The sequence below is a fragment of the Euwallacea fornicatus genome, chromosome 17, assembly GCF_040115645.1.
Source record: "Euwallacea fornicatus isolate EFF26 chromosome 17, ASM4011564v1, whole genome shotgun sequence".
NCBI classification, from domain to species: Eukaryota; Metazoa; Arthropoda; class Insecta; order Coleoptera; family Curculionidae; genus Euwallacea; species Euwallacea fornicatus.
Window position 1 is genome coordinate 3,715,008 of NC_089557.1, and position 23,345 is coordinate 3,738,352.

The 23,345-nt window shown below is 37.4% G+C and overlaps 3 protein-coding genes across 8 annotated transcripts in view; 2 read left to right on the forward strand and 1 right to left on the reverse strand.

Moving 5' to 3' along the window:
• DIP2 (disco-interacting protein 2) overlaps window positions 1-12,870 on the forward strand; it is a 130,739-nt gene extending 117,869 nt beyond the window's left edge. For 4 of the 5 annotated variants that reach the window (XM_066292050.1, XM_066292053.1, XM_066292054.1 and 1 more), the window contains 21 exons: window positions 2,777-3,052; window positions 3,134-3,261; window positions 3,458-3,596; window positions 3,650-3,811; window positions 5,027-5,283; window positions 5,408-5,553; window positions 5,605-5,776; window positions 6,436-6,777; window positions 7,085-7,225; window positions 7,431-7,717; window positions 7,773-7,929; window positions 7,979-8,210; window positions 8,803-8,936; window positions 8,995-9,246; window positions 9,305-9,528; window positions 9,644-9,835; window positions 9,952-10,238; window positions 10,488-10,718; window positions 10,859-11,054; window positions 11,122-11,328; window positions 11,387-12,870. In XM_066292050.1, the coding sequence (XP_066148147.1) occupies window positions 2,777-3,052; window positions 3,134-3,261; window positions 3,458-3,596; window positions 3,650-3,811; window positions 5,027-5,283; window positions 5,408-5,553; window positions 5,605-5,776; window positions 6,436-6,777; window positions 7,085-7,225; window positions 7,431-7,717; window positions 7,773-7,929; window positions 7,979-8,210; window positions 8,803-8,936; window positions 8,995-9,246; window positions 9,305-9,528; window positions 9,644-9,835; window positions 9,952-10,238; window positions 10,488-10,718; window positions 10,859-11,054; window positions 11,122-11,328; window positions 11,387-11,639 (4,415 nt within the window). In that variant the 3' untranslated portion in view covers window positions 11,640-12,870. The remainder of the gene's footprint in view (window positions 1-2,776; window positions 3,053-3,133; window positions 3,262-3,457; window positions 3,597-3,649; window positions 3,812-5,026; window positions 5,284-5,407; window positions 5,554-5,604; window positions 5,777-6,435; window positions 6,778-7,084; window positions 7,226-7,430; window positions 7,718-7,772; window positions 7,930-7,978; window positions 8,211-8,802; window positions 8,937-8,994; window positions 9,247-9,304; window positions 9,529-9,643; window positions 9,836-9,951; window positions 10,239-10,487; window positions 10,719-10,858; window positions 11,055-11,121; window positions 11,329-11,386) is intronic. The other variant, XM_066292051.1, reaches the window with a different exon arrangement.
• Window positions 12,871-13,493: 623 nt separating this feature from the next.
• Bulli (regulator of MON1-CCZ1 complex protein bulli) lies at window positions 13,494-16,579 on the reverse strand. The gene is made up of 10 exons (XM_066292060.1): window positions 16,143-16,579; window positions 15,761-15,983; window positions 15,455-15,661; window positions 15,169-15,398; window positions 14,959-15,115; window positions 14,732-14,901; window positions 14,348-14,683; window positions 13,954-14,124; window positions 13,731-13,899; window positions 13,494-13,633 (listed from the first exon to the last, which is right to left on the reverse strand). Exons 1-10 carry the CDS (start codon window positions 16,308-16,310, stop codon window positions 13,575-13,577), a joined length of 1,890 nt encoding a protein of 629 aa, XP_066148157.1. The 5' UTR covers window positions 16,311-16,579; the 3' UTR covers window positions 13,494-13,574.
• A 269-nt stretch (window positions 16,580-16,848) lies between these two features.
• Window positions 16,849-23,312, forward strand: Vps8 (vacuolar protein sorting 8). Of its 2 annotated transcripts, XM_066292056.1 has the most exons (18): window positions 16,861-17,141; window positions 17,513-17,704; window positions 17,759-17,955; window positions 18,006-18,189; window positions 18,248-18,382; window positions 18,430-18,593; window positions 18,650-18,750; window positions 18,810-19,040; window positions 19,093-19,161; window positions 19,216-19,378; window positions 19,431-19,630; window positions 19,684-19,828; window positions 19,962-20,147; window positions 20,366-20,501; window positions 20,559-21,239; window positions 21,476-21,649; window positions 21,937-22,138; window positions 22,206-23,312. In XM_066292056.1, the coding sequence occupies exons 1-18, from the start codon at window positions 17,076-17,078 to the stop codon at window positions 22,499-22,501; spliced, it is 3,522 nt and encodes a 1,173-aa protein (XP_066148153.1). In that variant the 5' UTR covers window positions 16,861-17,075; the 3' UTR covers window positions 22,502-23,312. The 2 variants fall into 2 exon arrangements, with proteins under 2 accessions (XP_066148154.1, XP_066148153.1); XM_066292057.1 differs by lacking the exons at window positions 21,937-22,138; window positions 22,206-23,312 and having other exon boundaries at window positions 16,849-17,141; window positions 20,559-21,243; window positions 21,476-21,648.
• Window positions 23,313-23,345: the final 33 nt, after the last annotated feature.

Below are 23,345 nucleotides of genomic sequence, written 5' to 3' on the forward strand. Positions count from 1 at the left end.
CGTCTAGATAAACAATGAAATTTTCATTAAAGTGTACATCTTGTGCCGGATTACACAAATCTGTTAAAATACACGCAAAATACATTACGCAGATTGGAAAAAAATCAAATTGTTTTAACATTTTTTACAATAAGGCATTGTCTCGAAAATAGGCTCTATTTCAGCTTAAGTTTATCTTTACCGCTTAAGTTTTATTATTAGTCATTAAATAAGTTTTAATTGCTTTTGACAATGCTATTGTAACTTTTTTTGTTACGCTTCAAACAATCAACAACTGTTAGATATGTTTTTCAACATTCTAATAAAATTTAAAAGTTATCATAGCTTTTCGGTTATCCAATTTACCATTTTTTTAACTAACTTTCGACTGCCGCTGTAAGGAACTTTTTTGTTGAAAATAATATTATTAACCTTGGTCTCTTAAAAGCTTGAATTTACAAAAGTTGTTTTCTTACTACCCTGTATATTACCGTATGCTCTATACCGTTACATTTCAAAAAGGACAGAGCACCTTTGGAAAATCTGCTGACTCCACCTAACAATCGTCTTTATTTAAACGATTCAACAAGACTCGTAGCTACGGACCTCCTAAAATCGAAATGATCCAACTTCCCACCAATAACTGTAAATTTTCTAAGCATTTTATTCGGCCATATTTAAAAAATGGTTTATTAAAGGAAAATACTGTTTCTTGCCTTGAATTGATTTTTTCTCATATGGATACTCGATATAAACTAATGTTTTCGTCTGCTCGATAATCTTCCTCCATGTCTTCATTATATAATTTAATTTCGTGTGGCGGTTGGACATAAATATTTTTTTAAAAAAAGGTTACAAACGGTTGTATTTCACCAGTGTATTTTGCCACCGTCCTTTTAAAATGTCGTAATCAAACCTACAAGTATGCAAGGTATTTCTTAATGGATGGTAAAAAATGAAAGGGGTGAATCATGAGCTTATTTTAAGATAAAAACTTCATATAAAGGCATGTTCTAAATTGCTTCCATTTCAAATTACAAGGTGTTAAAATTTCATTTTTTTACAATTTTCATTAATTCCTCTGTTATTTGAAAAGGTAATTAAATCAAAATTAGTAGTAACCATAATTTTAACATTATACACTGAAATAACAATTATGCAAAATATCCTACAGGGCGTTACTTTTTTCTGACCGGTCTCAATATTTTACATTTAATATGTGTATAAGTCTCATGGCCATAGTCAGTACCGACAAATTCAAATCGGGATGAAACACTGCATTTGAGTTCAAATTAATTGAATTATACTCAAATTTTACCAGATTTTGAATAATGTATTACGGTAATTAACTTCAGCCATCGATTAATTGAAACTGAAATAATTGAATTCGGCTATTTATTAGAGCTAATCACTCTTCACTCAACTGGTAAATCCATAACAGAAAACTTTTCGGTCGATTACTCATTATACAAGGTATCCTGCATTGGGATGAAAACGAAGGAGACTACATAGTCGGATTAGATAGTGTTCCAAAATATTGAACTCTAGGGCATACTCCACGTCCAAAACTAGGAAGGAAAAAAAATCCTGTTAACATAGGTCCGAAAGTGGCGATTCGTGTCAACAAATACCGAGTGTTTATCAATCATTCGGTGTTCAATAATTCGCCATTGCATTCGACATATTTTGATCAGTGAAAATGTCCAAAAAAAGTGGTTGTAACCTATAACTTTTTTTTTAATAAAATTTTTGGGCGCGTTTATAATTTAAAATTGCAATATTTATTGTGTCGGTAAACTTTATATAACTACCGGTTTAGCCGGAAGTGACCTCAATTTTCAAATTTTGAATTGGACATCTTGTATAATTTTCGATAATTCGACTCTAGACGTCATTCCACATCGGTCCATGACCACGTGTCCGTTGTCGATGCAAGCAGTAATTTATTTTGCTTTTTTATTTATTTTTCAATGTAAAGACCGTTCTGAAAAAAATATTTATTTTCGTGCCTAACGCCGTAGAAAATGGGGCTAAAATAAAAGGCCATTAAATTCGCATTGTGCGTTTTATCCATTTTAATTTTTTTTTTTTTGGCAACATATTGGCTCGTCGACGTTAATCTGTAGTTTACCCTTTTATCGTCATTTCGGGACCATAAACTTAACATTTGTTTTTGAATTTATGGCTAAAATTGAGTATTAACTAATATGAAATAAAATTAAACAGAACTGATCGTTAAAATGTCGCCTTCGCAATATTAGTGGACTACCAGCCGGTGATGTTTAATTTGTTAATTCCGGCGCGCCAGTATGTTGTCATAAAAAAGGAATTTAAACGGATAAACTGAAAAAAAAAAACAAATTTAACTGCCCCCGAAGGTGACATAAATTTATAAAAACGAAATTTTACATTTTTTCATGTCACTGTGAGCGAAAATATTTTTTTGAGAATCAAACCACACTACATTATAAAATAAGTAATTAAAAACAAATTACCATTTACACCAAAAATTGACTAGTGACACTTAGCTGAATGCGCAATGATGGCTAGAATGAAAATTGCGAAAAATATACAGGGTATCCAAACTGAAATTTGAAGATGAGGGTCATTTCCGACGGAACCGGAAGTCTCATTAAGGTGGTCATGACATCAGCGAATTTTAGACCGTAAATATACTCCGAAAATTTCGTTACAAAGAAAATAATTAGCAAAAAGGTTCTACGTGTAGGCGACTCGCTTAAGACACCCACTTGAGGAGCACCGTTGGACTTCAACTTAATTGAGCTAAATCTTGTAGAATCATCATCTGACGAAGATAGCCTAGCTAATGACGAGACCCCGACCGTCGAAAGCACCCCCGAAAGAGAGAAGGCCATCATGAGGGGCGGCAGCGGAGGCGATAGAAGCCATCATGGTTTCCCACCACCACCGCCCAGCGACACTTCCAGCGCCGGCTCACCACCCCCGTTGCAGCGAAGACCGAGAGCGCCCCCTCCTCTGTGGGGCGATCAGCGGGATAGAAATCAGCAAGAAATTACGGATATCAGCGATGTCATGCAAAATTTCAGGCCATGTCAGTATCTTCGATATCTATAAGATATTTATCAGTGTCGGCAAATTATTTTTCTTGACCAAATTATCATCTTCTGTTAAGATTCTCAACCACCAGATGTTACCAATAACACAGTGCAAGGAGGCCGTAGAGGTGCTGACAGGGTGAACAGGTACAATTCTTCCGCCTCCGAGGATGGTACCATGGGCACTGGTACCGGGAGATGGAAGGTGCTCATTTTTTTCTTTTCTCGGTGATGTATCTGTGCCAGTGCATCAATAATGCCGAGTTTATTAAAATTTATCGTCCACTTTAAAGCAATTGGCACTGAAATAACAGATTTAATTCAGCCAGTTGACCAATTTACCATTGTAATTTGTTTATAATACTGCTTGGACTTTTGTGACAAATATGTATGAATAACAGGTCTCTGCGAAAATTCAACAACTCCTTAACACCTTAAAACGGCCTAAAAGAAGACCGCTGCCCGAATTTTACGAAGATGACGACATCGAATTGGAATTGGCTGCAAATCCGAAAGATCCAAATGCCCCCAAACCTGAAGGTATATTGGAAGATTGTATACAACAATTTCGCATTAGTTAACATTCAATTTAGGCAGTTGCATGTCACCTGCAGTAGGGGAGCAATTGACCCTTCCTTCGGGACTACCCAGGAATCTCGAGGCCGCAATCCTTAGATACGGGAATTCGAGCTTTAAGGCACCCGTGGCAACTGTTTTAGACCCCAACGGAAAATTATCAACGACTTTAACGTATGGTAAGCTAAAATCTTATAATAAAATTATTATGGCAATTTCGGGCGTCGGAGTTCAAGGAAGGCACACACGGAGGACTTATTTCCTACAAATTTGGAGATTCATGAGTAACACTGAAAATTTTAAACGCTTCATGATGTACAGGGTGATCGAAATTAGAAGCTTAGCAGGACCGGAGTAGGTTAGATTGTGACTAAGTCGTGCAATTGGTTCCTAATCAAAACACCTATTTGCGGTTGAAGAAACTCCTGTGGTTTTACGCATGAATTTTACTGTTAAACATTTCGACAGAGTTGATCACGTCCAGGCGTGGAACTCTCGGTCCGGAAGAGAATTTTTATGGAAACCAAATTTTGCCAAACTTCAACTTTTACTTCGTAGTTTCAGTGGGCACGCCCTTTTTTGCTGTTGGTGCTTTTAAAAACATACGAACATTGACTTTTGTCACTAAGGACCAACAACTTAACAGGAGCATCATTTTCGCTAATGCGACCTTCCCAACTTGCACCACGCTTATATTTCGAAGTTAAGAGGAATTTTATATTCCGGCTTGGCCGACTTTCAATAATTTTACCAAATAAGCGAAAATAAACAAGCAATGCATTGACTTGTTTATTGAATTCCACTTAAATACGCATACACTCTATCTTTCGGATAGAGTTTCCAGTAAATAAGACATTAATTAAAACTCTCGCAAGTGCTGCTGGGTCTGTTACACCGTTTTCGTCACTCTTTGCATCACACGAATTTTTCATATTTTCAAAAAATCGAGCTTTCCAGAACTCCAAAATTGGTGCTAAAAATTCCATTATCGGGACCTACTGTCGACAAATTTTGTTGCATTTCCCCACACCAATAACTATTTATACCGGATATAATTATATTACTCCCAAATTCACTATAATTATCCACAATGGTCCACACGCATAACCACAAAGCCGCGGAAATCAGCACATAGGAAAACTAATAATTGGCCATTAGTTCATCTGCATACATTCGCCCAAAGTTGGACGTTTTAATTGCCAGCTTAACTCTGCTCTATACTTTCCATTATTGTTATTCTCTCTTAGGGTCCAATTTGATAAATATTATCAAAATTAACGGCAAAATCATTAAGTCCAGCAAAACCCTCATAGTAGCGCCGATACATCACTTGTGATTGCGAAAAGATTGTTGCCATATTTCTATTAAATTTTATGGAGTGAAAATGTTCGCAGGAAAATTGCTCAGTAGATCCCATAAAATCGCGTACGCGCTCCTGACGAAATCCTTCAGCAAAAACGGGGATACCAGTTTGAAATCTGGAGACCGAGTGGCTCTGGTTTACCCCAATAACGACCCCATCAACTTCCTGTGCGCGTACTACGGATGTGTCCAAGCAGGGATAGTTCCGGTGCCCATAGAAGTGCCCATTACAAGGAGGGATGCTGGGTCGTTGCAAATTGGATTCCTTCTGGGAAGCTGCGCAGTTCAGGTATGCTTCACTTGCCCTACACCTCATAATAGACATTCGTACTTAGCCTTGATCCGATGATCATTAGGCGCAAATCGTTATAGAATTATACCATTAGGATTTTCACTAATGTCTGATGGTTTAGGTTGCACTAACCTCAGAGGCGTGTTTGAAAGGGTTGCCGAAAACTACTTCAGGGGAAGTAATTCAGTTCAAAGGGTGGCCGAGACTGACGTGGTTTGTGACCGAGCATCTGGCCCGGACTCCTAAAGACTGGACACCGCAGCCGAGGCAAGAATTCTTGCGGACAATTCAGATTTAAATGTAAAATGTTTGCGTTAGGTTAACCGATGAGACTCCGGCCTACATAGAATACACAACGGATAGAGATGGCTCGGTTATGGGAGTTACAGTGACCAGGGCAGCCATGATCCAACATTGCAGAATGTTGACTATGGCGTGTAATTATACAGAGGGTGAAAATATGGTGTGTGTGCTCGATTTCAAGAGAGAGGTGAGTTCCCTTTAGTGAAATAGGCAAAAATTGGCAAAAAAAACACAAATGGAGTGGCTGCAAAACTTTAATCGTTATTTTGAAAAATTATAAATACAGGGTGCCACATGTAATCGTGGAGATATTTCAGGGGGCGTTAGTCTCTGCAAAATAATTTTAAAAATGCTAATAAACCCAAGGTCAAAAACACACAATTTTCGATATACAAGGTGACACAGTTTAATTTTTTTTTCACATCACAGGAGGATATTTTGTATGTTGCACACTTTACATATTGAACTGCAGCTTTCTTACTTTAATAACCAGTTTAATTTGTGATTTTTGCATCTACGCAAACACTTTTCTTAGCCTAGTTGCGTGTTTTTTTTCTGTAAGTGTGAGTCTTTTGCGCCAAATTCCATCATAACTTTTAAATGGTTAGAAAAATGACTTCGATTTCCTGGGAAATGATGCATTTTTACCTTGAAATTCTACATCGATTCTGTATATCCAGCATTCTCTCAATCCGCTCTTTCCAAGGTAATTACGTTATAAATTTGGCCGTTTTGCATGAGTTAATTAAGTTTCATTGAACATTAATTACGTTTTCTATGTAATTTTATAATTGCGACATAATTTTAAAATTTTCACCACGCGTAAATAAATCCTTATTTCCCAAGGTGGGTTTGTGGCATTCGGTGCTCACCAGTGTTCTAAATGGCATGCACGTGATCTACATCCCCTACGCCCTCATGAAAGCGAACCCCGCCAGTTGGATGCAAATGATCACAAAATACCGAGCTACTCTGGCCATTGTGAAGTCTCGGGATCTTCACTGGGGCCTGTTGGCCACGAAAGACCACAAAGACATCAATTTGGGCTCGTTGAGGATGCTGCTGGTGGCCGACGGTGCCAATCCATGGTCGCTGAGTAGCTGTGATCAGTTTTTGTCCGTGTTCCAGCCCAAGGGGCTTCGACCGGACGCTATTTGTCCTTGTGCTAGTTCAAGTGAATGTTTAACGGTAAGTCTTTTGTTTCTTATTAGATTTGTTAAGTACACACAATGAATTTTACTCATGATATCGTTTCGTTTTCCTACTGGTAAAACCAGTGTTACACTCGTGAAAATTTGTCTTAAGCACACTCGCTAGTGTTCTGTTGAAAAACCAGCTCGATACGAAGTTGAAGAATGTCATGCCAGTGTCACAGAGATACAGAATCTTTCTCTGCAGATTATATCAGAATTTTTAAGAAAATTTTACGTAGTAAAGTGTCTTCTTCTTTACTTTTATTATTATCTAGAATCGTGAGACTCATCCCTTCCTTTAGGTCTCAGTTCGACGACCAGGCAGAGCTGGTGTGAATGCAACAGGGAGAGGAGTTTTGTCAATGCAAGGGCTCAGTTTCGGGGTAGTTCGTGTGGACCAGGAAAATAGTTTGACGTCTCTGACACTTCAGGACTGTGGTCAGGTAAGGCACTCTCAATGAAGACTTCTCCAGGCGTATATCTAGACCCTCAACTCCTGCAGAGAACCTTGTCGTGGACATTGAACAAATAAGATTCTTACGTTATTAGTTTAATTTTAATGCTAAATGAGCACTAAAATGAAATCAACGATTCTCAAGATACTCGTTTTGAAACACTTTCCATGATTACAAATGACAACAATTTCAGGTCATGCCCGGATGTGTCATCGTCGTAGTTAAAATGGAAGGTGCCTCTTTTCTGTGCAAAACCGACGAAGTCGGAGAAATCTGCGTCAATTCCGGAGCTACCGGAACCCAATATTGGGGCCTGCCCGGATTAAGCAACACCACGTTCAAAGTACAACCGCTAGGTACTGACGGAAAACCTGTGTCAGAAGCCGAATACACGCGAAGCGGCCTGTTGGGTTTCCTTGGACCTGGTGGTTTGGTCTTTGTCTGCGGTTCCAGAGATGGTTTAATGACTGTAACTGGCAAGTTTTGACCCCCGTTCAGAAAAAATTCCTGTCAGTAATAAAGCAATTTTAGGAAGAAAACACAACGCTGATGATATAATTGCAACTGTATTGGCTGTGGAGCCCATGAAATTCATTTACAGGGGGCGAATAGCTGTATTCAGCACACGAGTTTTGAGGGACGAGCGGATATGTGTAATAGCTGAGCAAAGGCCTGATTGCAGTGAAGAAGAGGTGAGTTGAATTGGTTTTCTCTGAACTAGCTAAAGGATCATGTATGTAGTCATTCCAATGGATGTCGCGAGTACTCCAAGCAGTCGACTCCATACACCAAGTGGGAATCTACTGTTTGGCCCTAGTACCCCCGAATTACCTTCCCAAGACCCCCTTGGGGGGCATTCATCTTTCCGAGACAAAGAGACGGTTTTTGGAGGGCGCCCTACATCCCGCCAACGTTTTAATGTGCCCTCATACTTGTGTGACGAATTTGCCTAAGCCGAGAGAGGTGCACTCAGGTAAGATTTATTCACTTTAATCATTTAATCATCTATTCATCTTACAAAGTTTCTAAAAAGATAAATAATTAGGGACAGCTATTATTGTTCGTTCAGGGAAGTATCGTTAAGTAGTAAATCTTCAAATGTGTCTAAGATAAAAATGAACAGACTAGGGATTTTAATATCAATCATCAGGGATCGATATAGGCGTTGTAGCCAGGATATGCTCACAGGATAATGTGTAAAAATTTATACAGGGTATTCCAAAAAAAAGTGTTTCAAACTTAAAGAAAGTCTTCGGTTGATTTTTTGCTAGGAGTTTCTATACAAAAATTGTTCATCGTAATGTCCTCCACGTTTTTAAGTTTAGATAACCTTTCCGGAACAACCTGTAATTAGATCATTTTAAATATAGAAAAATTGAGTAACTTTCTCTTAACAATGTATCTACTAATCTTTAGTAAATTACCATTTCACTAACAAGACACATCTCTGGTGTTGGTTCTTGACTGCAAGCGATTGTCCTTTCTATCATTTAACTATACTAACCCTCACCGATCACGGATCAGCTTCTGCTTTGAGTGACGTCGCGTCCTTCTGTGCGTTTCAGCAAGCGACTGTGTTTCAGACGTGGGCCCCGCGAGCGTAATCGTGGGCAATCTGGTCCAGGGCAATCGCCTCGCCAGCGCCCAAGGCAGAGAAGTCGGAGGATTGGTCGAGGAAGATAATGAATCATCCAAAAAGGTAACTGACTACTAAATTTATCAGCCAGACTATAAGCTAAAAATTTGTAATGTTTCAGCAACAAATGATAGCAGAAATTTTGCGATGGCGTGCCCAAAGCACTTCAGACCACGTTCTCTTCACTCTTTTAAACAGCAAGGGAGCGGTTGCCAGAGCCCTGTCTTGTTCCGAGTTGCATAAAAAGGCAGAAAGGATAGGGAATCTGCTGGTGGAAAAGGGGCGCATAAAACCAGGCGATCATGTAGCACTAATCTTTCCTCCAGGACTCGATTTGATTTGCGCCTTTTATGGGTGCTTGTATGTGGGAGCGGTAAGGGAAAAATTTTTATTTTTCTTTCCCTGAAAGAATGCTGAGCTGTATAATTTAGGTGCCTGTGACGATACGACCTCCGCATCCGCAAAACCTCCAAACTACACTTCCGACGGTCAGAATGATCGTGGACGTGTCCAAGTCGGTACTGGTACTTTCAACTCAGGCTGTGATCAAGCTGCTTCGTTCGAAAGAAGCGAGCAATGTAGTCGATATTAAGGCTTGGCCCATCATTCTGGACACGGACGATATGCCCAAGAAGAAATTACCCGTAGTTTATAGGTGAATATATTATAAAATAAAAAAATATTTAGAAGAAAAGCTTCAGGAGTTCCTCATTTGAATAATGACATATTCTACATCAATTTCAAATAAATTTTTTTTCTTTGCATTTCAGGGCACCTACCGCTGAAATGTTAGCATACCTGGACTTTAGTGTCTCAACAACTGGTATGCTCGCCGGAATCAAAATGTCCCATGCTGCAGTTACGAATTTGTGTAAAAGCATGAAACTCGCCTGCGAACTCTATCCTAGCCGGCACATAGCTTTATGTTTGGACCCTTACTGCGGTTTAGGATTCGCTTTGTGGTATGTAAAAGCGCGTCATCGATGAATATATTAGATGCATTGACTCTAAACTTCCAACTACATGAAATTATTACAAACTCGTTTCTTATGGTGGGTTGTTTCGATGCCTATTTCAGGTGTCTGAGTAGTATATACTCCGGTCACCATTCCATCTTAATCCCTCCTTCGGAGGTAGAAGTGAATCCATCCTTGTGGCTGACTGCGGTGTCCCAATACAAAGTCCGAGACACTTTTTGCTCGTACGGAGTAATGGAACTATGCACCAAAGGATTGGGATCTTCGGTTACTCAACTGAAGACAAGAGGTGTTAATTTGGCTTGCGTTAGGACATGTGTAGTGGTGGGAGAGGAGAGGCCTAGAATTAATTTGACCAGTAGTTTTTCTAAACTCTTTAGTGCTCTAGGTAAGTTCAATTAGCTATTTATGTAACTGGTTAGAAAATGCATAATTTTGTATAATCAGTGGAATTCTGCAGGACGAGCGAAGCAACGACCCGCAAGATGACATGAGTTACATAATATAGGATTTTCTAATGAGTTTTTCAAAAAACAAACCCGTTTAGAAGCTACGTTTATTCAAATTTTTCACATCTTCACGTTGGGCCTTACACTTAATTCACATCCTTTATTTTTACAAGCATTTCTCCTTACAGGATTAAGTCCAAGGGCAGTCTCAACTTCCTTCGGGTGCCGGGTAAACGTAGCGATATGTCTTCAAGGTGCTTCAAGTCCGGAACCGTCGACCGTTTATGTGGATCTAAGAGCGTTGAGGAACGACAGAGTTAGTTTAGTAGAACGCGGCAGTCCTCACAGTTTGTGCCTAATGGAAAGCGGGAAATTATTGCCCGGAGTGAAAGTGATTATTGCCAATCCAGAATCCAAAGGTGAGTTATTATAAAACTTGTTATTTAAGTATTATTTCCACAAAACACCTCTCATAAAACTCACTAAAGAATTCTAGATTAAATTTTTTATCAGTTTTTGCAAATCATTCTGTTTAATGACTTTTGTTTTCATATTTTAGGACAATGTGGAGATTCACATCTGGGCGAAATTTGGGTGCAAAGTGGCCACAATGCGAGCGGCTATTTTACGATTTACGGAGATGAGTCCGAGTACGGGGACCATTTCAACGCGAGACTAGTCACGGGAAATACTGGAGAGGTGTATGCCCGAACCGGATATTTAGGCTTTTTAAGGAGGACTGAGGGAGTGGAGAGGTAAACCAATTGAAACATGCATAATAAAACAACCACACACTTATGAATTAAACACTTTCGTTTGAAGCTCTGCCGAAGAAACCATCTTGAACCAAAGCGACAATGAATCAGTGGGATCTTCGCACCACTTGGTGCCTACTGATTCTCCTGAATTGCACGACGCAGTTTTTGTCGTGGGAGCGCTGGACGAGACCATTATGTTACGGGGAATGCGCTACCATCCTATAGATATCGAGAATTCGGTTCTGAGATGCCATAAAAAGATAGCTGAATGGTAGACAGCAAAATAAACATATCAAGGAATCAAGCCCTGAATAAATCGTTATTTTTAGCGCTGTCTTTACATGGACAAACCTCCTAGTGGTCGTGGTGGAACTAGACGGTAATGAAAGCGAAGCTCTAGACTTGGTACCACTTGTAACCAACACGGTCTTAGAGGAGCATCACCTTATAGTAGGCGTGGTGGTGGTGGTAGATCCTGGAGTGGTGCCCATCAATTCGAGGGGCGAGAAACAAAGAATGCACTTGAGGGACGGCTTTTTGGCCGACCAATTAGACCCCATCTACGTTGCGTACAACATGTAAACACTTTTTTCCTTGTGACAGAAACTGCCCTTAGCTAGTTGTAAGCCAGGAAATTAGCTTTTTTGATACCAAAAAAGTATTAATGAATATGTTACGTTACGGCACAATTTTCGTATTAACCCATGAAATAGAGGAGAGATTCTTAGGTAGTGTTTGTATCGGACGTGTATTGTTTTATACCTAAATATCTGCCATAATTAACGTGATTTCTTAGCATTAGGTATGATATATTTATTTGACTTTACAGGCAATGAACTACATGAACATTTCAGCATCTACCAAAATCGCTATGTTCAGTCTTTGTCCGAATTTGGCTCAAGCATACGCAGGGAGGTTGAAAAACTATTCAGAGCTACTCCCTGTAGATATCACGTTTAGAAATTTGAGGAGGTACTTCTCCTTTCCGAATTCGTAGTAGTCCCGGAAGTGTCACCTCAATTTGTAGTGTCGCCAGCGACATGTAGATGTACCATATTTACGGCCAGAAAGGGGCCTCTTTGTATAGTTTTTATGTAATGTTTAGACGGAGTTGTACAGTCTTTTGGAATACCTTTCATTGTCGCACGTCAGCTACTGTGCAATACATGTTAAGTTTCGCGACATTTAACACCCCCCTTTATAGACTTTGACCTAGCCGTAGGGACCAAATGATTAAACACAAGAAAATCGGGTCCCGGTATTTGGGGATTTTTTAGTGTCGCCTCTTAAAATTGACGTTAATTCTAGTCCAGCATCTCCTGAATTTATTGGCTGCTATTACTATTTCTAACAGGTCATGTAGGGTAAGCAACTAAAGGCTCAATTAGTCGAAATGTTTAATAGACCGGTTAGATCGAAGGCCCTCTTTAGAGTCCAGGAATATTCGTGAATTGTCCCTTCGTAAGAGCGGCGTTTGTACATTCTAAAGCGGGTTTTCCTACATTTATGATAATTAAAATGAATTTAATCTTGTATTCATTGTTCTTTAATATTCTATATTGAGGTGTGTTTGCAGTTGGCATAAATATTTCTTTTTAGTTGCGCTCTTGTTATGCACAAAACACTTTTCCGAGTACGACAATAGTTTAAAATAATTTTAATTTTGTAAATATTAGTTAAATTAATGTAGCGACATTAGGACTTTTTATTAGTAAGATATATTTGATTATTTTCTGTTAAAACGATATGATAAATTATCTTCTACGTACATTGTGAACACGTTGCAAATAATAAATGTATCTTTATACATAAATTTTGAGTGACTTTACAAAAAAAATACTAGGGTTTTTGCGCTTTTTCTGCCTACGCTCTACGAGAACTATATTGTATCTACATGGCATAAAATAGTAGATGCGTTACAATGGAGCGCTAACCAACCGGACGTGCTGCAAAGCTGGTTCAATTACGTGCAGAAAACTGCGGTTGAGAGCAAAGACTCTGCACATCATTCGCTGTTTTCTTGTATAAATTTAATACGGGGTGTTCCTTACATAACTGTACAAAACTTGGCCAAAAATTCGTGAAAGCTTCCAAGCCTTGCAAATTCATCATTGTTATGGAAACAATGTTGAAAAAAAATTGTTTTGCCTTCAGTGTTCTTAGCAGAACCGTACACAAATCTTTCATATTTCAAAAACTAGAAGAGTTATCGCTAGAAGTTTTGGAAGTCCGGACTAAAAACATTATGAGAGATGATATGAAGTCGAAAGACTTCTATACCTTCCAGGATTAGAATCCCATAAAGGAATAACTGAATCATTCTCTTCTCGATGCGACGGTCATTAAGACTTTATTCTTAATAATTATAACAATAAATTAGTCCATGCTGATAACAAATAAAACAATAAAATATTACAACTTTATCTTGAGCATTGAGCCAAGAATATCTGTTACTCTGTGCAGTCCATCGCAATATTATTATATATTAATCACAGAGTATTTCGTCACCTTTGACAACTAGCAATGATCGCTAAAGGCCTCGTTATAGTCCCTTATAAAGGTATGTAATCGCTCATCTGAAACAACACGGATTAACGAAAGCAAATTCCTTCTATTGCCTCTCTCTCAATACGAAAAAATTAAAAATTACACATTTGAAACTGTGGCACTTACCGCTTTGCAAAATGGGCGAATATTTTGGATGATTTCGAAAATAATATAGTACGCTATGAAAAAGACTAATATCTCTAGAATTTTTAGCAGCAATTAGAAACTTTCTTGGATTCGCTTCGTCTTTAGCCAATTTTAGTGCCGCCAATATTTGGTTCTCGCTCAAGAGTACCTTCAATATCATACAAAATCTTCATTTTCAACTTTTCATTTTACAATAAAATACCTCTTGAATTTCTTCAGCAGCATATAATCGAGCCAACATGTCTAAGGCCATCTGTGTAGATGAAGGATGCATATTGCCTAGAGATAGCAGTAACACTGCTAGTGCTTTTGAGTCTGAGATAACGCCATATTGAAGCATTTGTTGAAGGGCCGTGAATTTATTTTGACGGACCTATGGAGGATGTTTCAACTGAAATACCCTTGGAAATACTTACAGATTATTTATACAGACCAACAACTAGTTACAGAATATGGTGGGTTATTTATATATGAGTATGTTGGATGATAAAAAAAGTGGATACACCTTATTTTTGAGTTTTATTATCTGCGTGTACCCATTATCTTTTGTTACCTAGTACGCACTGAAAAAAAATAATGACCCCTTCTTAGCTTACCAACGTGCTTACTAGCAGACGATTCAAATTAAACTGAGCTGGAATACCATATTCGGCGAGCGAACTAAAATAAGACATCAATACTCTCTCAATCTTCTTCAAGTCATTTTCCGTAGTAATATTTTGTAAAATCTCATCAAACATAGTATTCTGATCTATCAAAACTCTCGGCATTGGAGCACTACTAGAATTAGAGTGTGCAGCATTGGGGGGTGACCCCGATCGAGTTTGCAATTCGTTCTCTACCCAGTCTCGATATATCAAGTTTATGTGATTAAATGATTCAAGAAGTTTATCCAAATCTGGACTTTCTTTGTTGACTTCATCCAACAACAGCTGAAAAAAACACATTACAAACAAATATTCACTATAGCCGTTCCTCACTTTTAGTAAGACTGGTTTCCCATCAGTCCTTTTTAAGGCTACTTGCGTACATACAGCAAGGTCTTTAATGTGATTGCACAAATCATGCAAACATAATTTGATATGCCACAAACATCCCAATTTGGCGTCAATTACTATGTTGGGTTGGAATACAACCCAGTTTGGCGAATCTATAGTTTGTTAAGGAAAAATAAAGCCAAAATAAAAGGTAACAAAGTGGAGGATACAAAGTTCACAAGAATGAGTTTGAGGTTCTACCAAACCCGGAAGAGAAATGCTAGCAGGTTTAATTGATTTAGTAGGTGCCACTGTATTGTGGTATTTCACAGTACCATCACTCTCCCCTGGCAGAGCAATGTCGAATATTTGGGAACTTCTAGAAGCCTAAAAATCTCTTTGGCATATCACAAACTCCTCTTAAAAATATAGCAACACACTTGATGATGTACTAAAACAAGATCATCTACAACATTAATAGCAAATCTCCCAGCCAAGCCCAATCTTAAAATATGAGATTTAACAGGGGCCTGTCCAGGACCATTTAGTAAATGCACATGAACCTCTGCAGTGTGCGGCCCACTTTGATGCCTTAGTATCAAAATTGCTGGAGTTCCGTAAAGAGTTGCTATAGTGACATCTCTTTCTAAAGCCATTCTGCCTGGCTCAGCTAAGAATAATTGTTAACTTTGAGATGGTTTAAAAAACGTTGTTTTGATTATTTACTTTCAACTTTGGGTAATTTATTCACAGATGCTTGTTTGATTATAACAGGTTGCAACTGAGAGCCATGTGAAGAGGCTAAAATTGCAATTTTGTTGCTGGGACACCACACAAACCATTGGACAGTCACTGAGGTTGTTTTTAAATGCTTTAGTGATTTTTTGTCTGGTATTACAGTATATAATTCAACTCCATGGTCAGTTATAATAGCTAAAATATATTGCAGCTGAATGGTAAGGTTTTCATTTTTGTAAATGTTGCCTTGATTATTTCAACAATAAAGTGGTTAAATCTCTACAAAAAATATACCTAATTCATTGATATTTGACCAAACAAATCCTATAATACAGGAATTTTTCTTGCAGCCTACTGAATACTCAGAATCCAGGGTCTCATTATTAAAATTCATAAGTTCTATTGCATGATTGGCTCTTTGTACAGCTAAAGTCTTATAGTCCAAAGAAAATTTGATGGATAAAACTGTGCCTTTGTCCTCCATTCGGAAGTTTAGTGGTTTTAATTCCTTTGGACTCTGCATGAAATGAAATATATATACACTCCTGTGAAACTAGAAATGTTTTATGTCCACTATTGTGCTTGTAATTCAATTTAACATTTATTTTGCTTATGCTTTGATAAGTGAAAATAATTGGAAATAATCGACAAAATAAGGGTTCTTTAGATTACATACCTTCACAACAACACCCATTACACCTCCAGATCTCACAGTAAAAACATCTTTATTGGAATCATCATAAAATACATTTGTAAGCTGATTTACTGGCTCGAACCGAATTGGGTTTTCTGATAACTCCAAATAAGAGTCTGATCTTAAATTTGAGGCTGGTGCTGCGTTCATTCTGTATTTTCACTTCACAATATTTTATTTTTACTGAAAGGTTTCTAGTTGATTCAAGAGTGAATTTAACCCCTGTGCCCTTATGTTAATATAACAGCACTTAGAATCTATCTTAAATCATACTTCCTATTAAAGGAACACTAGAGAGGAGAATTGCCAGATATGTAAAAACTGTGGTAACACCATAACTATTTTGAAATTTAGAGAGTCGAGAAAAAAGAAACAACCACAAAAGAGATCAGCTAACATTTATAGGTTAGATTCCTAACTTCATAGGTTTCGACGTACGCAGCTGACGATTTAATGTAGGTGTTTTCAAAATTATTCTAGTGTAAATCTGTAGAATGGTTAGATGAATTAACAAATCGCTGTTTTTAGGCAAAGAATATTAGATTCTTTAAAGGCAATCTTTATTAAACTTACTACCGCTTGATTACATGATTTTGAAGCAAAGATTTGAAAAACTCCTCGATGGACACCGTAAAATTTTTCATACATATATCATAACTACTTGTCTTCCTTGTATAGAAATTATTGTACGTAATTATGTTCTTTTTTTTTAATATTATGACGTTAACGTTGTCACAGTGACAGATCAAAATTAAATGCCAGATTTTTTATAGACCAGTTTAATAAATGGGAAATAAATATACTCCCACAAATTGCCGAAAAACCCTATTTCTTCAAAAATTTTTAGGTGTTTTTCATTAATTATTAAAAATCTGGATGCCGGCAGTAGTCGCGATTATATAAAACCATTTAAATATGACTTCAGGAAGTGAAGAATTGACCGTGGAAGATTCGGATGAGTCCCTGCTCGATCTAAGAGAGGTTTGTTTACATTTCCTATATTGCACAATTTACCGCCCATTAATTAATTATTATTATCAGTATTACCAAATCATCCCTTTATTCACCCGTCTTCACACAGTAGTGTTGAATCCTAATTTGAAGTATTTTGTACGTCCAGTAGCATTTGCAGCCCATTTTATTGGTCTCCAATTAGAGCTTCTCTTAACTGGTCAATGAGTATTCAATTGTTAGAAAAAAAAATCTTCACCCATTTCAATTAAGTTTTGTTTAATACAATTTTGTTTCACAACTTCAACTCTGCATAGATCGAATAGAAGATTATTTTCTACAAGAACTAGTTAAAAGCTAAAAATTCCAAAGTTAAATATACATTGAACCATTTTTCTCAGATAAATGACTTGGATTTTGACATACCTGAGGTCGCTCCACCAACCCTTGAAAAGGTGTTATGGGACATGGAGTCTGAGGAGGGCAGTGACACCACCTCCTTACACTCATTCCAAAGTATGACAGCCAGATTCAGGTCGATGATGTCTCATTGCATATTACAAGGTGTTTCAACACAAATTTCATCAGCAGCTGTAAATACCACAATTAATTCTATCTACAAAATTAAATATTGGTTAAAATTGCAGGATAGGGTGAAGGCTGGTCTACCAACAGTCATTTCAAACAGCTTAAAATATATAGCTGTAGGCACATCTCATGGCTACATTTTGTGTTTTGATTCACAACAGAATTTATGTTGGTGCTATCATGATATTACTCTTATTGATCAAGGTGCCATTTCTGCTTTAGCATTTAATTTGGAGAGTACCCGAATTTTAGCAGGGTGAGCCCTAATGTTTAATTCAATGTTTATAAATTGCAATTGCATTTTAGTTATGAAAGAGGGTATATAATAATGATAGATTCAAAAAATGGTGATATAGTCAGAAAAATGCCAGATGCTCATGCCCCACAAACAGCAGTGTTACACTTGAGGTTTACTTTCATGAGTAATTTGGCTCTTTGTGGAGATTCTTCTGGATGTGTTTTTACTCTGGGATTTAATAGAAGATTGGGGGTAGGTTTCATTACAGCAAAACTCTGAACAGGCAGCAAAATTACCGGTAAAACTTTAGGTTAGATCTTGGGATTCCAAATGTCTGTTTTCGGGTGCTAGAGGAGAGGTTTGTGTGTTTGAACCTTTAGTGCAGGGCCATGACATTAGTTTTCTAAGCAAACATGTGCTAGTGGCAATGGCAACCTTGTCAAAGGTAAACTAGCTAAAAATTGAAAACATCAAATAAAAATAAGATTTTAGATAATTGTAATATCAGTACGCCCCCGCCTTAAAGTTCATTTTAATCAACAATTACCAAAGATATCCACTTCTCTTCCTTTGATCTCATGGCAGTTGGTTTCTATTGGTAAGACTTTCCAGCCAGTTCTAGCCTGGGCCAGAGGCAATTATCTGCATTATGCTAGGTATATTTCTTAATTGGACCAAATGTAAAATCAGCTATTGTGATGGTCCGTTTCAGGTTAATCACCAATTTTAGCACAAGTAGCAATAACAGAATCAGACTGATGCCTTTAAGGAATGTGCAGTTGCCTTATACTTTAACAGCCTTACATTGGTTGGGTAACTTTACTAACTCTAACCTATAGCTTGTTTTCTATTAAAGGTTTCACTTTTTATAGGCACTAGACATTTAGCCCTTTTAGACACTAGTGAAAACCTGCATTTAATAGAGGTAAGAACGCAAAGGGAGCTGGAATTACTAGAGCTTTCAGCTGCAGGATTGGTTTATAGTTCCGCCCATTTTAAAGCTTTGGCTGTGGGCGGAGGGGTAAGTGAAGCGTTTGCGCTCGCAGGTGAACGCGCTTGCTACAATAGTTTAAGCAGTAGGGGTACTCAATTATTGGTACTTGGTATGTCTCAGTTACTAAAAAAGAGTGCCATGGTGCAATGATTTATTTCCAGGCACTAAAGCTGTACATCTGGTGAAGCTTCGGTCTTGGCCGGAAAGAATAATCTTTCTAAGTGACCAAGGTACATAAATCAACTTTGAAACATGGTTAGTTTTATTTTTTAAATGGACTTTAGGTAGGTGGTCCGAAGCTCTGAATTTAGCCGCCGAAGAAGGTTTAAATAAAGAAAGTTTCACGATGGAGTTATTGAATCGATATTTAGAGAATTTAAATCAAAATACTGTGGATAAAGACAGTCTTACTGCAGCTGTTGGATGTTGTGTTAAATTAAATAAAATGTGAGCCATGGCAAACAATGTTTATAAGTTTCACTTAAAATAAGTATTTTAGAGATATTCTTTGTAATGAGCTTCTAGAAGCTGTGAGCACCGACCAAAACAATTTAGAGTGGTATTACACATTGCTCGCTGACCACATATGTAATGGAGCCCTGCGATTTGTCTCGCCTTCCGTCTGTCAAGTATTAGTGGCCTATTTGGAGCCAAAGGATGCTCAGTTGCTTGAGAATATTGTGCTTTCATTAGATATAGGTAATAGACTCTAAGATTTGGAAAACTGCGCTAAATTGCTTTGATAATTTTAGAGTGTTTAGATTTGCATCAAGTGTTGAAAGTATGTAAAAGACTGAAATTGTACAACGCATGGATTCATATCACCACAAAAACTTTGAGAGATTACTCTTCCCCTTTAATAGAATTTTTGTCGGATTTAACGCCAAGTAATAACAGGTCAGTGTTTATGCGTTTTCAACCACGCATTCAAATAAAAACTGTACATTTTATGGCAAATTGAAAATAATTCAAAAAGTGTCTGCACCACTTAACGATTTATTTAAAATTAGTGGCAATCGGGTTCTTTTAGGCTAGGAAACACGTTGCTGGTATACGTGTCTTCATGCTTGGCAGGTTTAGGTTATCCTTCAGGAAATATTCCTGAAAACGATATTCCCAGGGTAAAATACGATGTTTTAAGGTGTCTGGAAACTGTACATTCCGTTAATGGAAAATCGGACGAAGGGAGTTATCCATATTTAAGGGCGCTTTTAAGGTAAGGATTTTGACCATAATCAAAAACTCACTCAATATCCTCAAGTATCTCAAAAACAAAAAATTTACCGATACGTGTTTATATGACATATTTCCCAAAATGAGGTTTACTTGGAATGCTGAATGCCTGCTAATATAAACTGCCTTGCCTTGTGTAAAGGTGAAAAGGCAACCAACTAAAAAAAAAACGAATAATTTTTTGGACAACTAATATTTTAGGTACAACACCCGAGAATGCCTAAATGTAGTAAAACTTGCTTTCACCGAGGCTGAGTTTTCGGGGGAAATGGGTCTATTACAGAGACAAAGACTGGTACAAATTTTAATGCAAATAGTTTCACCCCCCGAATTTTCTGTAAGTCTCAAATATCCTGCATTTTCCCCATTAATGCACTTTTAACAATTATTACAGGATAGTCAAGTACTCAGCTTGGCCTGTTTTATATCGCGCCTAATAGTTAACGACAGCCTTTCAATCGATGAATCTTTACTAAATTCAGTTATTCAGTCACTTACCAACTTAAAAGTCAATTCTCTAAGCATTCGCGATCATTCTGAGAAAGAACAAGCGTGGCTCGACATGCTGCAAGCAAGAAAACTTCGACATTTCGACCCGAAAAAGCTGCTGAATATGTCTTTAGCCTCGCGTTGCTATAGAGTCGCCGAGCACTTGTACGAATCCCAAGGAGAGTATGGCAACATTTTGCAGTGCTATTTAAAGGATCCCGTAAGAATCAGCGACGTCTTCAATTACATCTTGACCTACATGGAAATGCCTGAGCGATGCATTAAGGAACAATTTTTGGAACACTTCAAAGAGTTAATGGCCATAAATTGTGAACGAACGACAGAAGTTGTCATCGAACACTTTCCCAGTTATGTGGAATCGTTGACTGAAGTGCTGAGCTGTGACGAAGATTTACAGTTCGCCTTTTTGAGTGAACTGGTCTCTAGTGATTTGAAATTATCGCATCGGACTACGGAATTGGTTCTAGAACAATTGTGCGTTAGAGATTCGAGTAAAGTGTGTGATTTTGTGCAGTCATGCACCTGCAGAAACGAGGAAGCTCTGGAAATTACGAGAAAACATGGGGTAGGTAAGCGATTTCTGTTGGAATTATACGAAAAACGTCAGGGTTTCAAGACATCTCTTAGACAATGGATGGCCATATTCATGGTTCTATAATAAGTATCTCTAGGCAGTCAGGCAAAAGCAAAATTACTATAAGAACGAAAATTAAGAAAACTAAAGTGGATGGAAATACCGTCAATGGAATTGCGAATCGGGCTTAACAAGCACAAAATCAGTTAATTAGCTCTGACCTCTAGGTTCACCAAGCCAGCGCCTTGCTTTTAGAGCAGTCGGGTGAATGGAGGGAGGCTTTAGATCTGCTGTTGGCGAAGGATCTTATAGATGAAGCAGTTGCCCTCTGCGTTCGTGGGGCTGAACACCTCGATCCGGAAGGTGCTCAACAGTTGTGGCTCACGCTACTACAAAGTAAGGTAAGTATTATATTAAATATTTTTACGTTGATGATGTATTGACGTCACGTTTAATCCCTCATTTACTTTGAAAATGAATTTTCTCTACTGTCATAATGTATTTAGCTGGTTTAATCTGTACCAAGTAAAAAACTAAAATAATACTTGTGTAATTATTCTCCAGTACATAGATTTTTAATAAAGAACATACATAGCAGCGACCTGAATACAACATGAACCGTTTGTTCATTTTATTGGTTTTAATACCATAATTAACACTTTTGATTGGATTTATTTTCCCATTACAGAGAAGCGTCAAAAAGACAACATTGAGACAATTGTTGCATGCAGCAGCTCCGCATGTCCCACCAGACCAACTTCTAGATCTCGTGTCTAACGCTAACTACGGAGAAGTGAAAACATTACTACAGGGAATATTAAGTGATTACAAAAGCGATATTGATGTTTTGAAGTCTAGTCTAAAGATCCTGGACAAGGATTTACATTATTGTAAGTATCTAAAACTTGACGAATTTTCAAAATACAGCACAATTTAATAAATTTTTATTTTAAACAGCCTTAGCTAAAAGTCTCCACCAAAATGGCAAAGCAATATCTGTTACCAAACTCACATGCAGACTTTGTCAAAAACCCTTTACCCACCTAAAGGAAACTGATTTGAATTGTGAAATTTGTGTCTGGAGCTGCGGTCATTGTTTCCACAATCACTGCCTAAGAGCGAGCGAATCCAGTGAGGCGTGTCCAGTGTGTCGTAAAGCGGGAAAATTATTGCCCAAAGTCAAAAAATTGATCGAAAAGAGTCCATATCGCGGAAACAACGTACTGAGGCCGGATTTGGAAGGGCACTTTTAATTCGCTAGTCTATTGTTAGGAATATAAGATATAGATGTATTTATTTATTTTTGTTGTAAAGTAATAATTATTGTTAAAGTTCGAAGAATTTCTATGCAGTCATCTGCCAGGCAGGTCCAAAAATTTATAAGTATAAACAAATTCTTTTAGTGTTTTTAGGATGAAAGATGGGTTTTCTTGGTCCATATATTTCCTATCCATTTCTGCATGACTTCATAGTCACCAGCAGCAAAGTCCTTCTAAAACACGCATTACATGTTTCATTTTTGATTTATCTAATTAGCGCTCAAAACCTTAGCTAAATTAAAAAAAAAAACATATTTTCAATAGTTCAATGTTTAGTTAAAATCGTCATCAACTGAAAATTTTCTTTGCAGACGAGCATTTACGTTATTTCTTCGTTCCAATTGAGGATATTTGTAATAGATTTGTTCCAACAAACCGATTCTGGACCGTCAGGAAGATGGCCAGTATTCCTGTTTGAACTTCTTACACAAATTTCTGATGGGCTAAAAATGTTTTTCCTCTCTTGCACACGCTGGAAAACTACCTTTTGAACAATAAAACTTCATTTAGAACCTTTTACCTCATCTTACCAAGGCACTATTTTCTTTTAAACTTGTAGAAAGCAAATTCCGACAAAAGCCGATATAAATAAATGTATTATTATTAAATATACCTTATTATAAGTTCAATAATTGTGATATTAATATTTGTATTATTTGTACAAAAATTAAAATATATCAGTCGAAGTTATTAGTGGAAACAAATCTATAATTTATTGAAAATAAATTAAGAAAACACATTTGAATATTGTGCGAGTTTTAATTCAAATACAAATGTA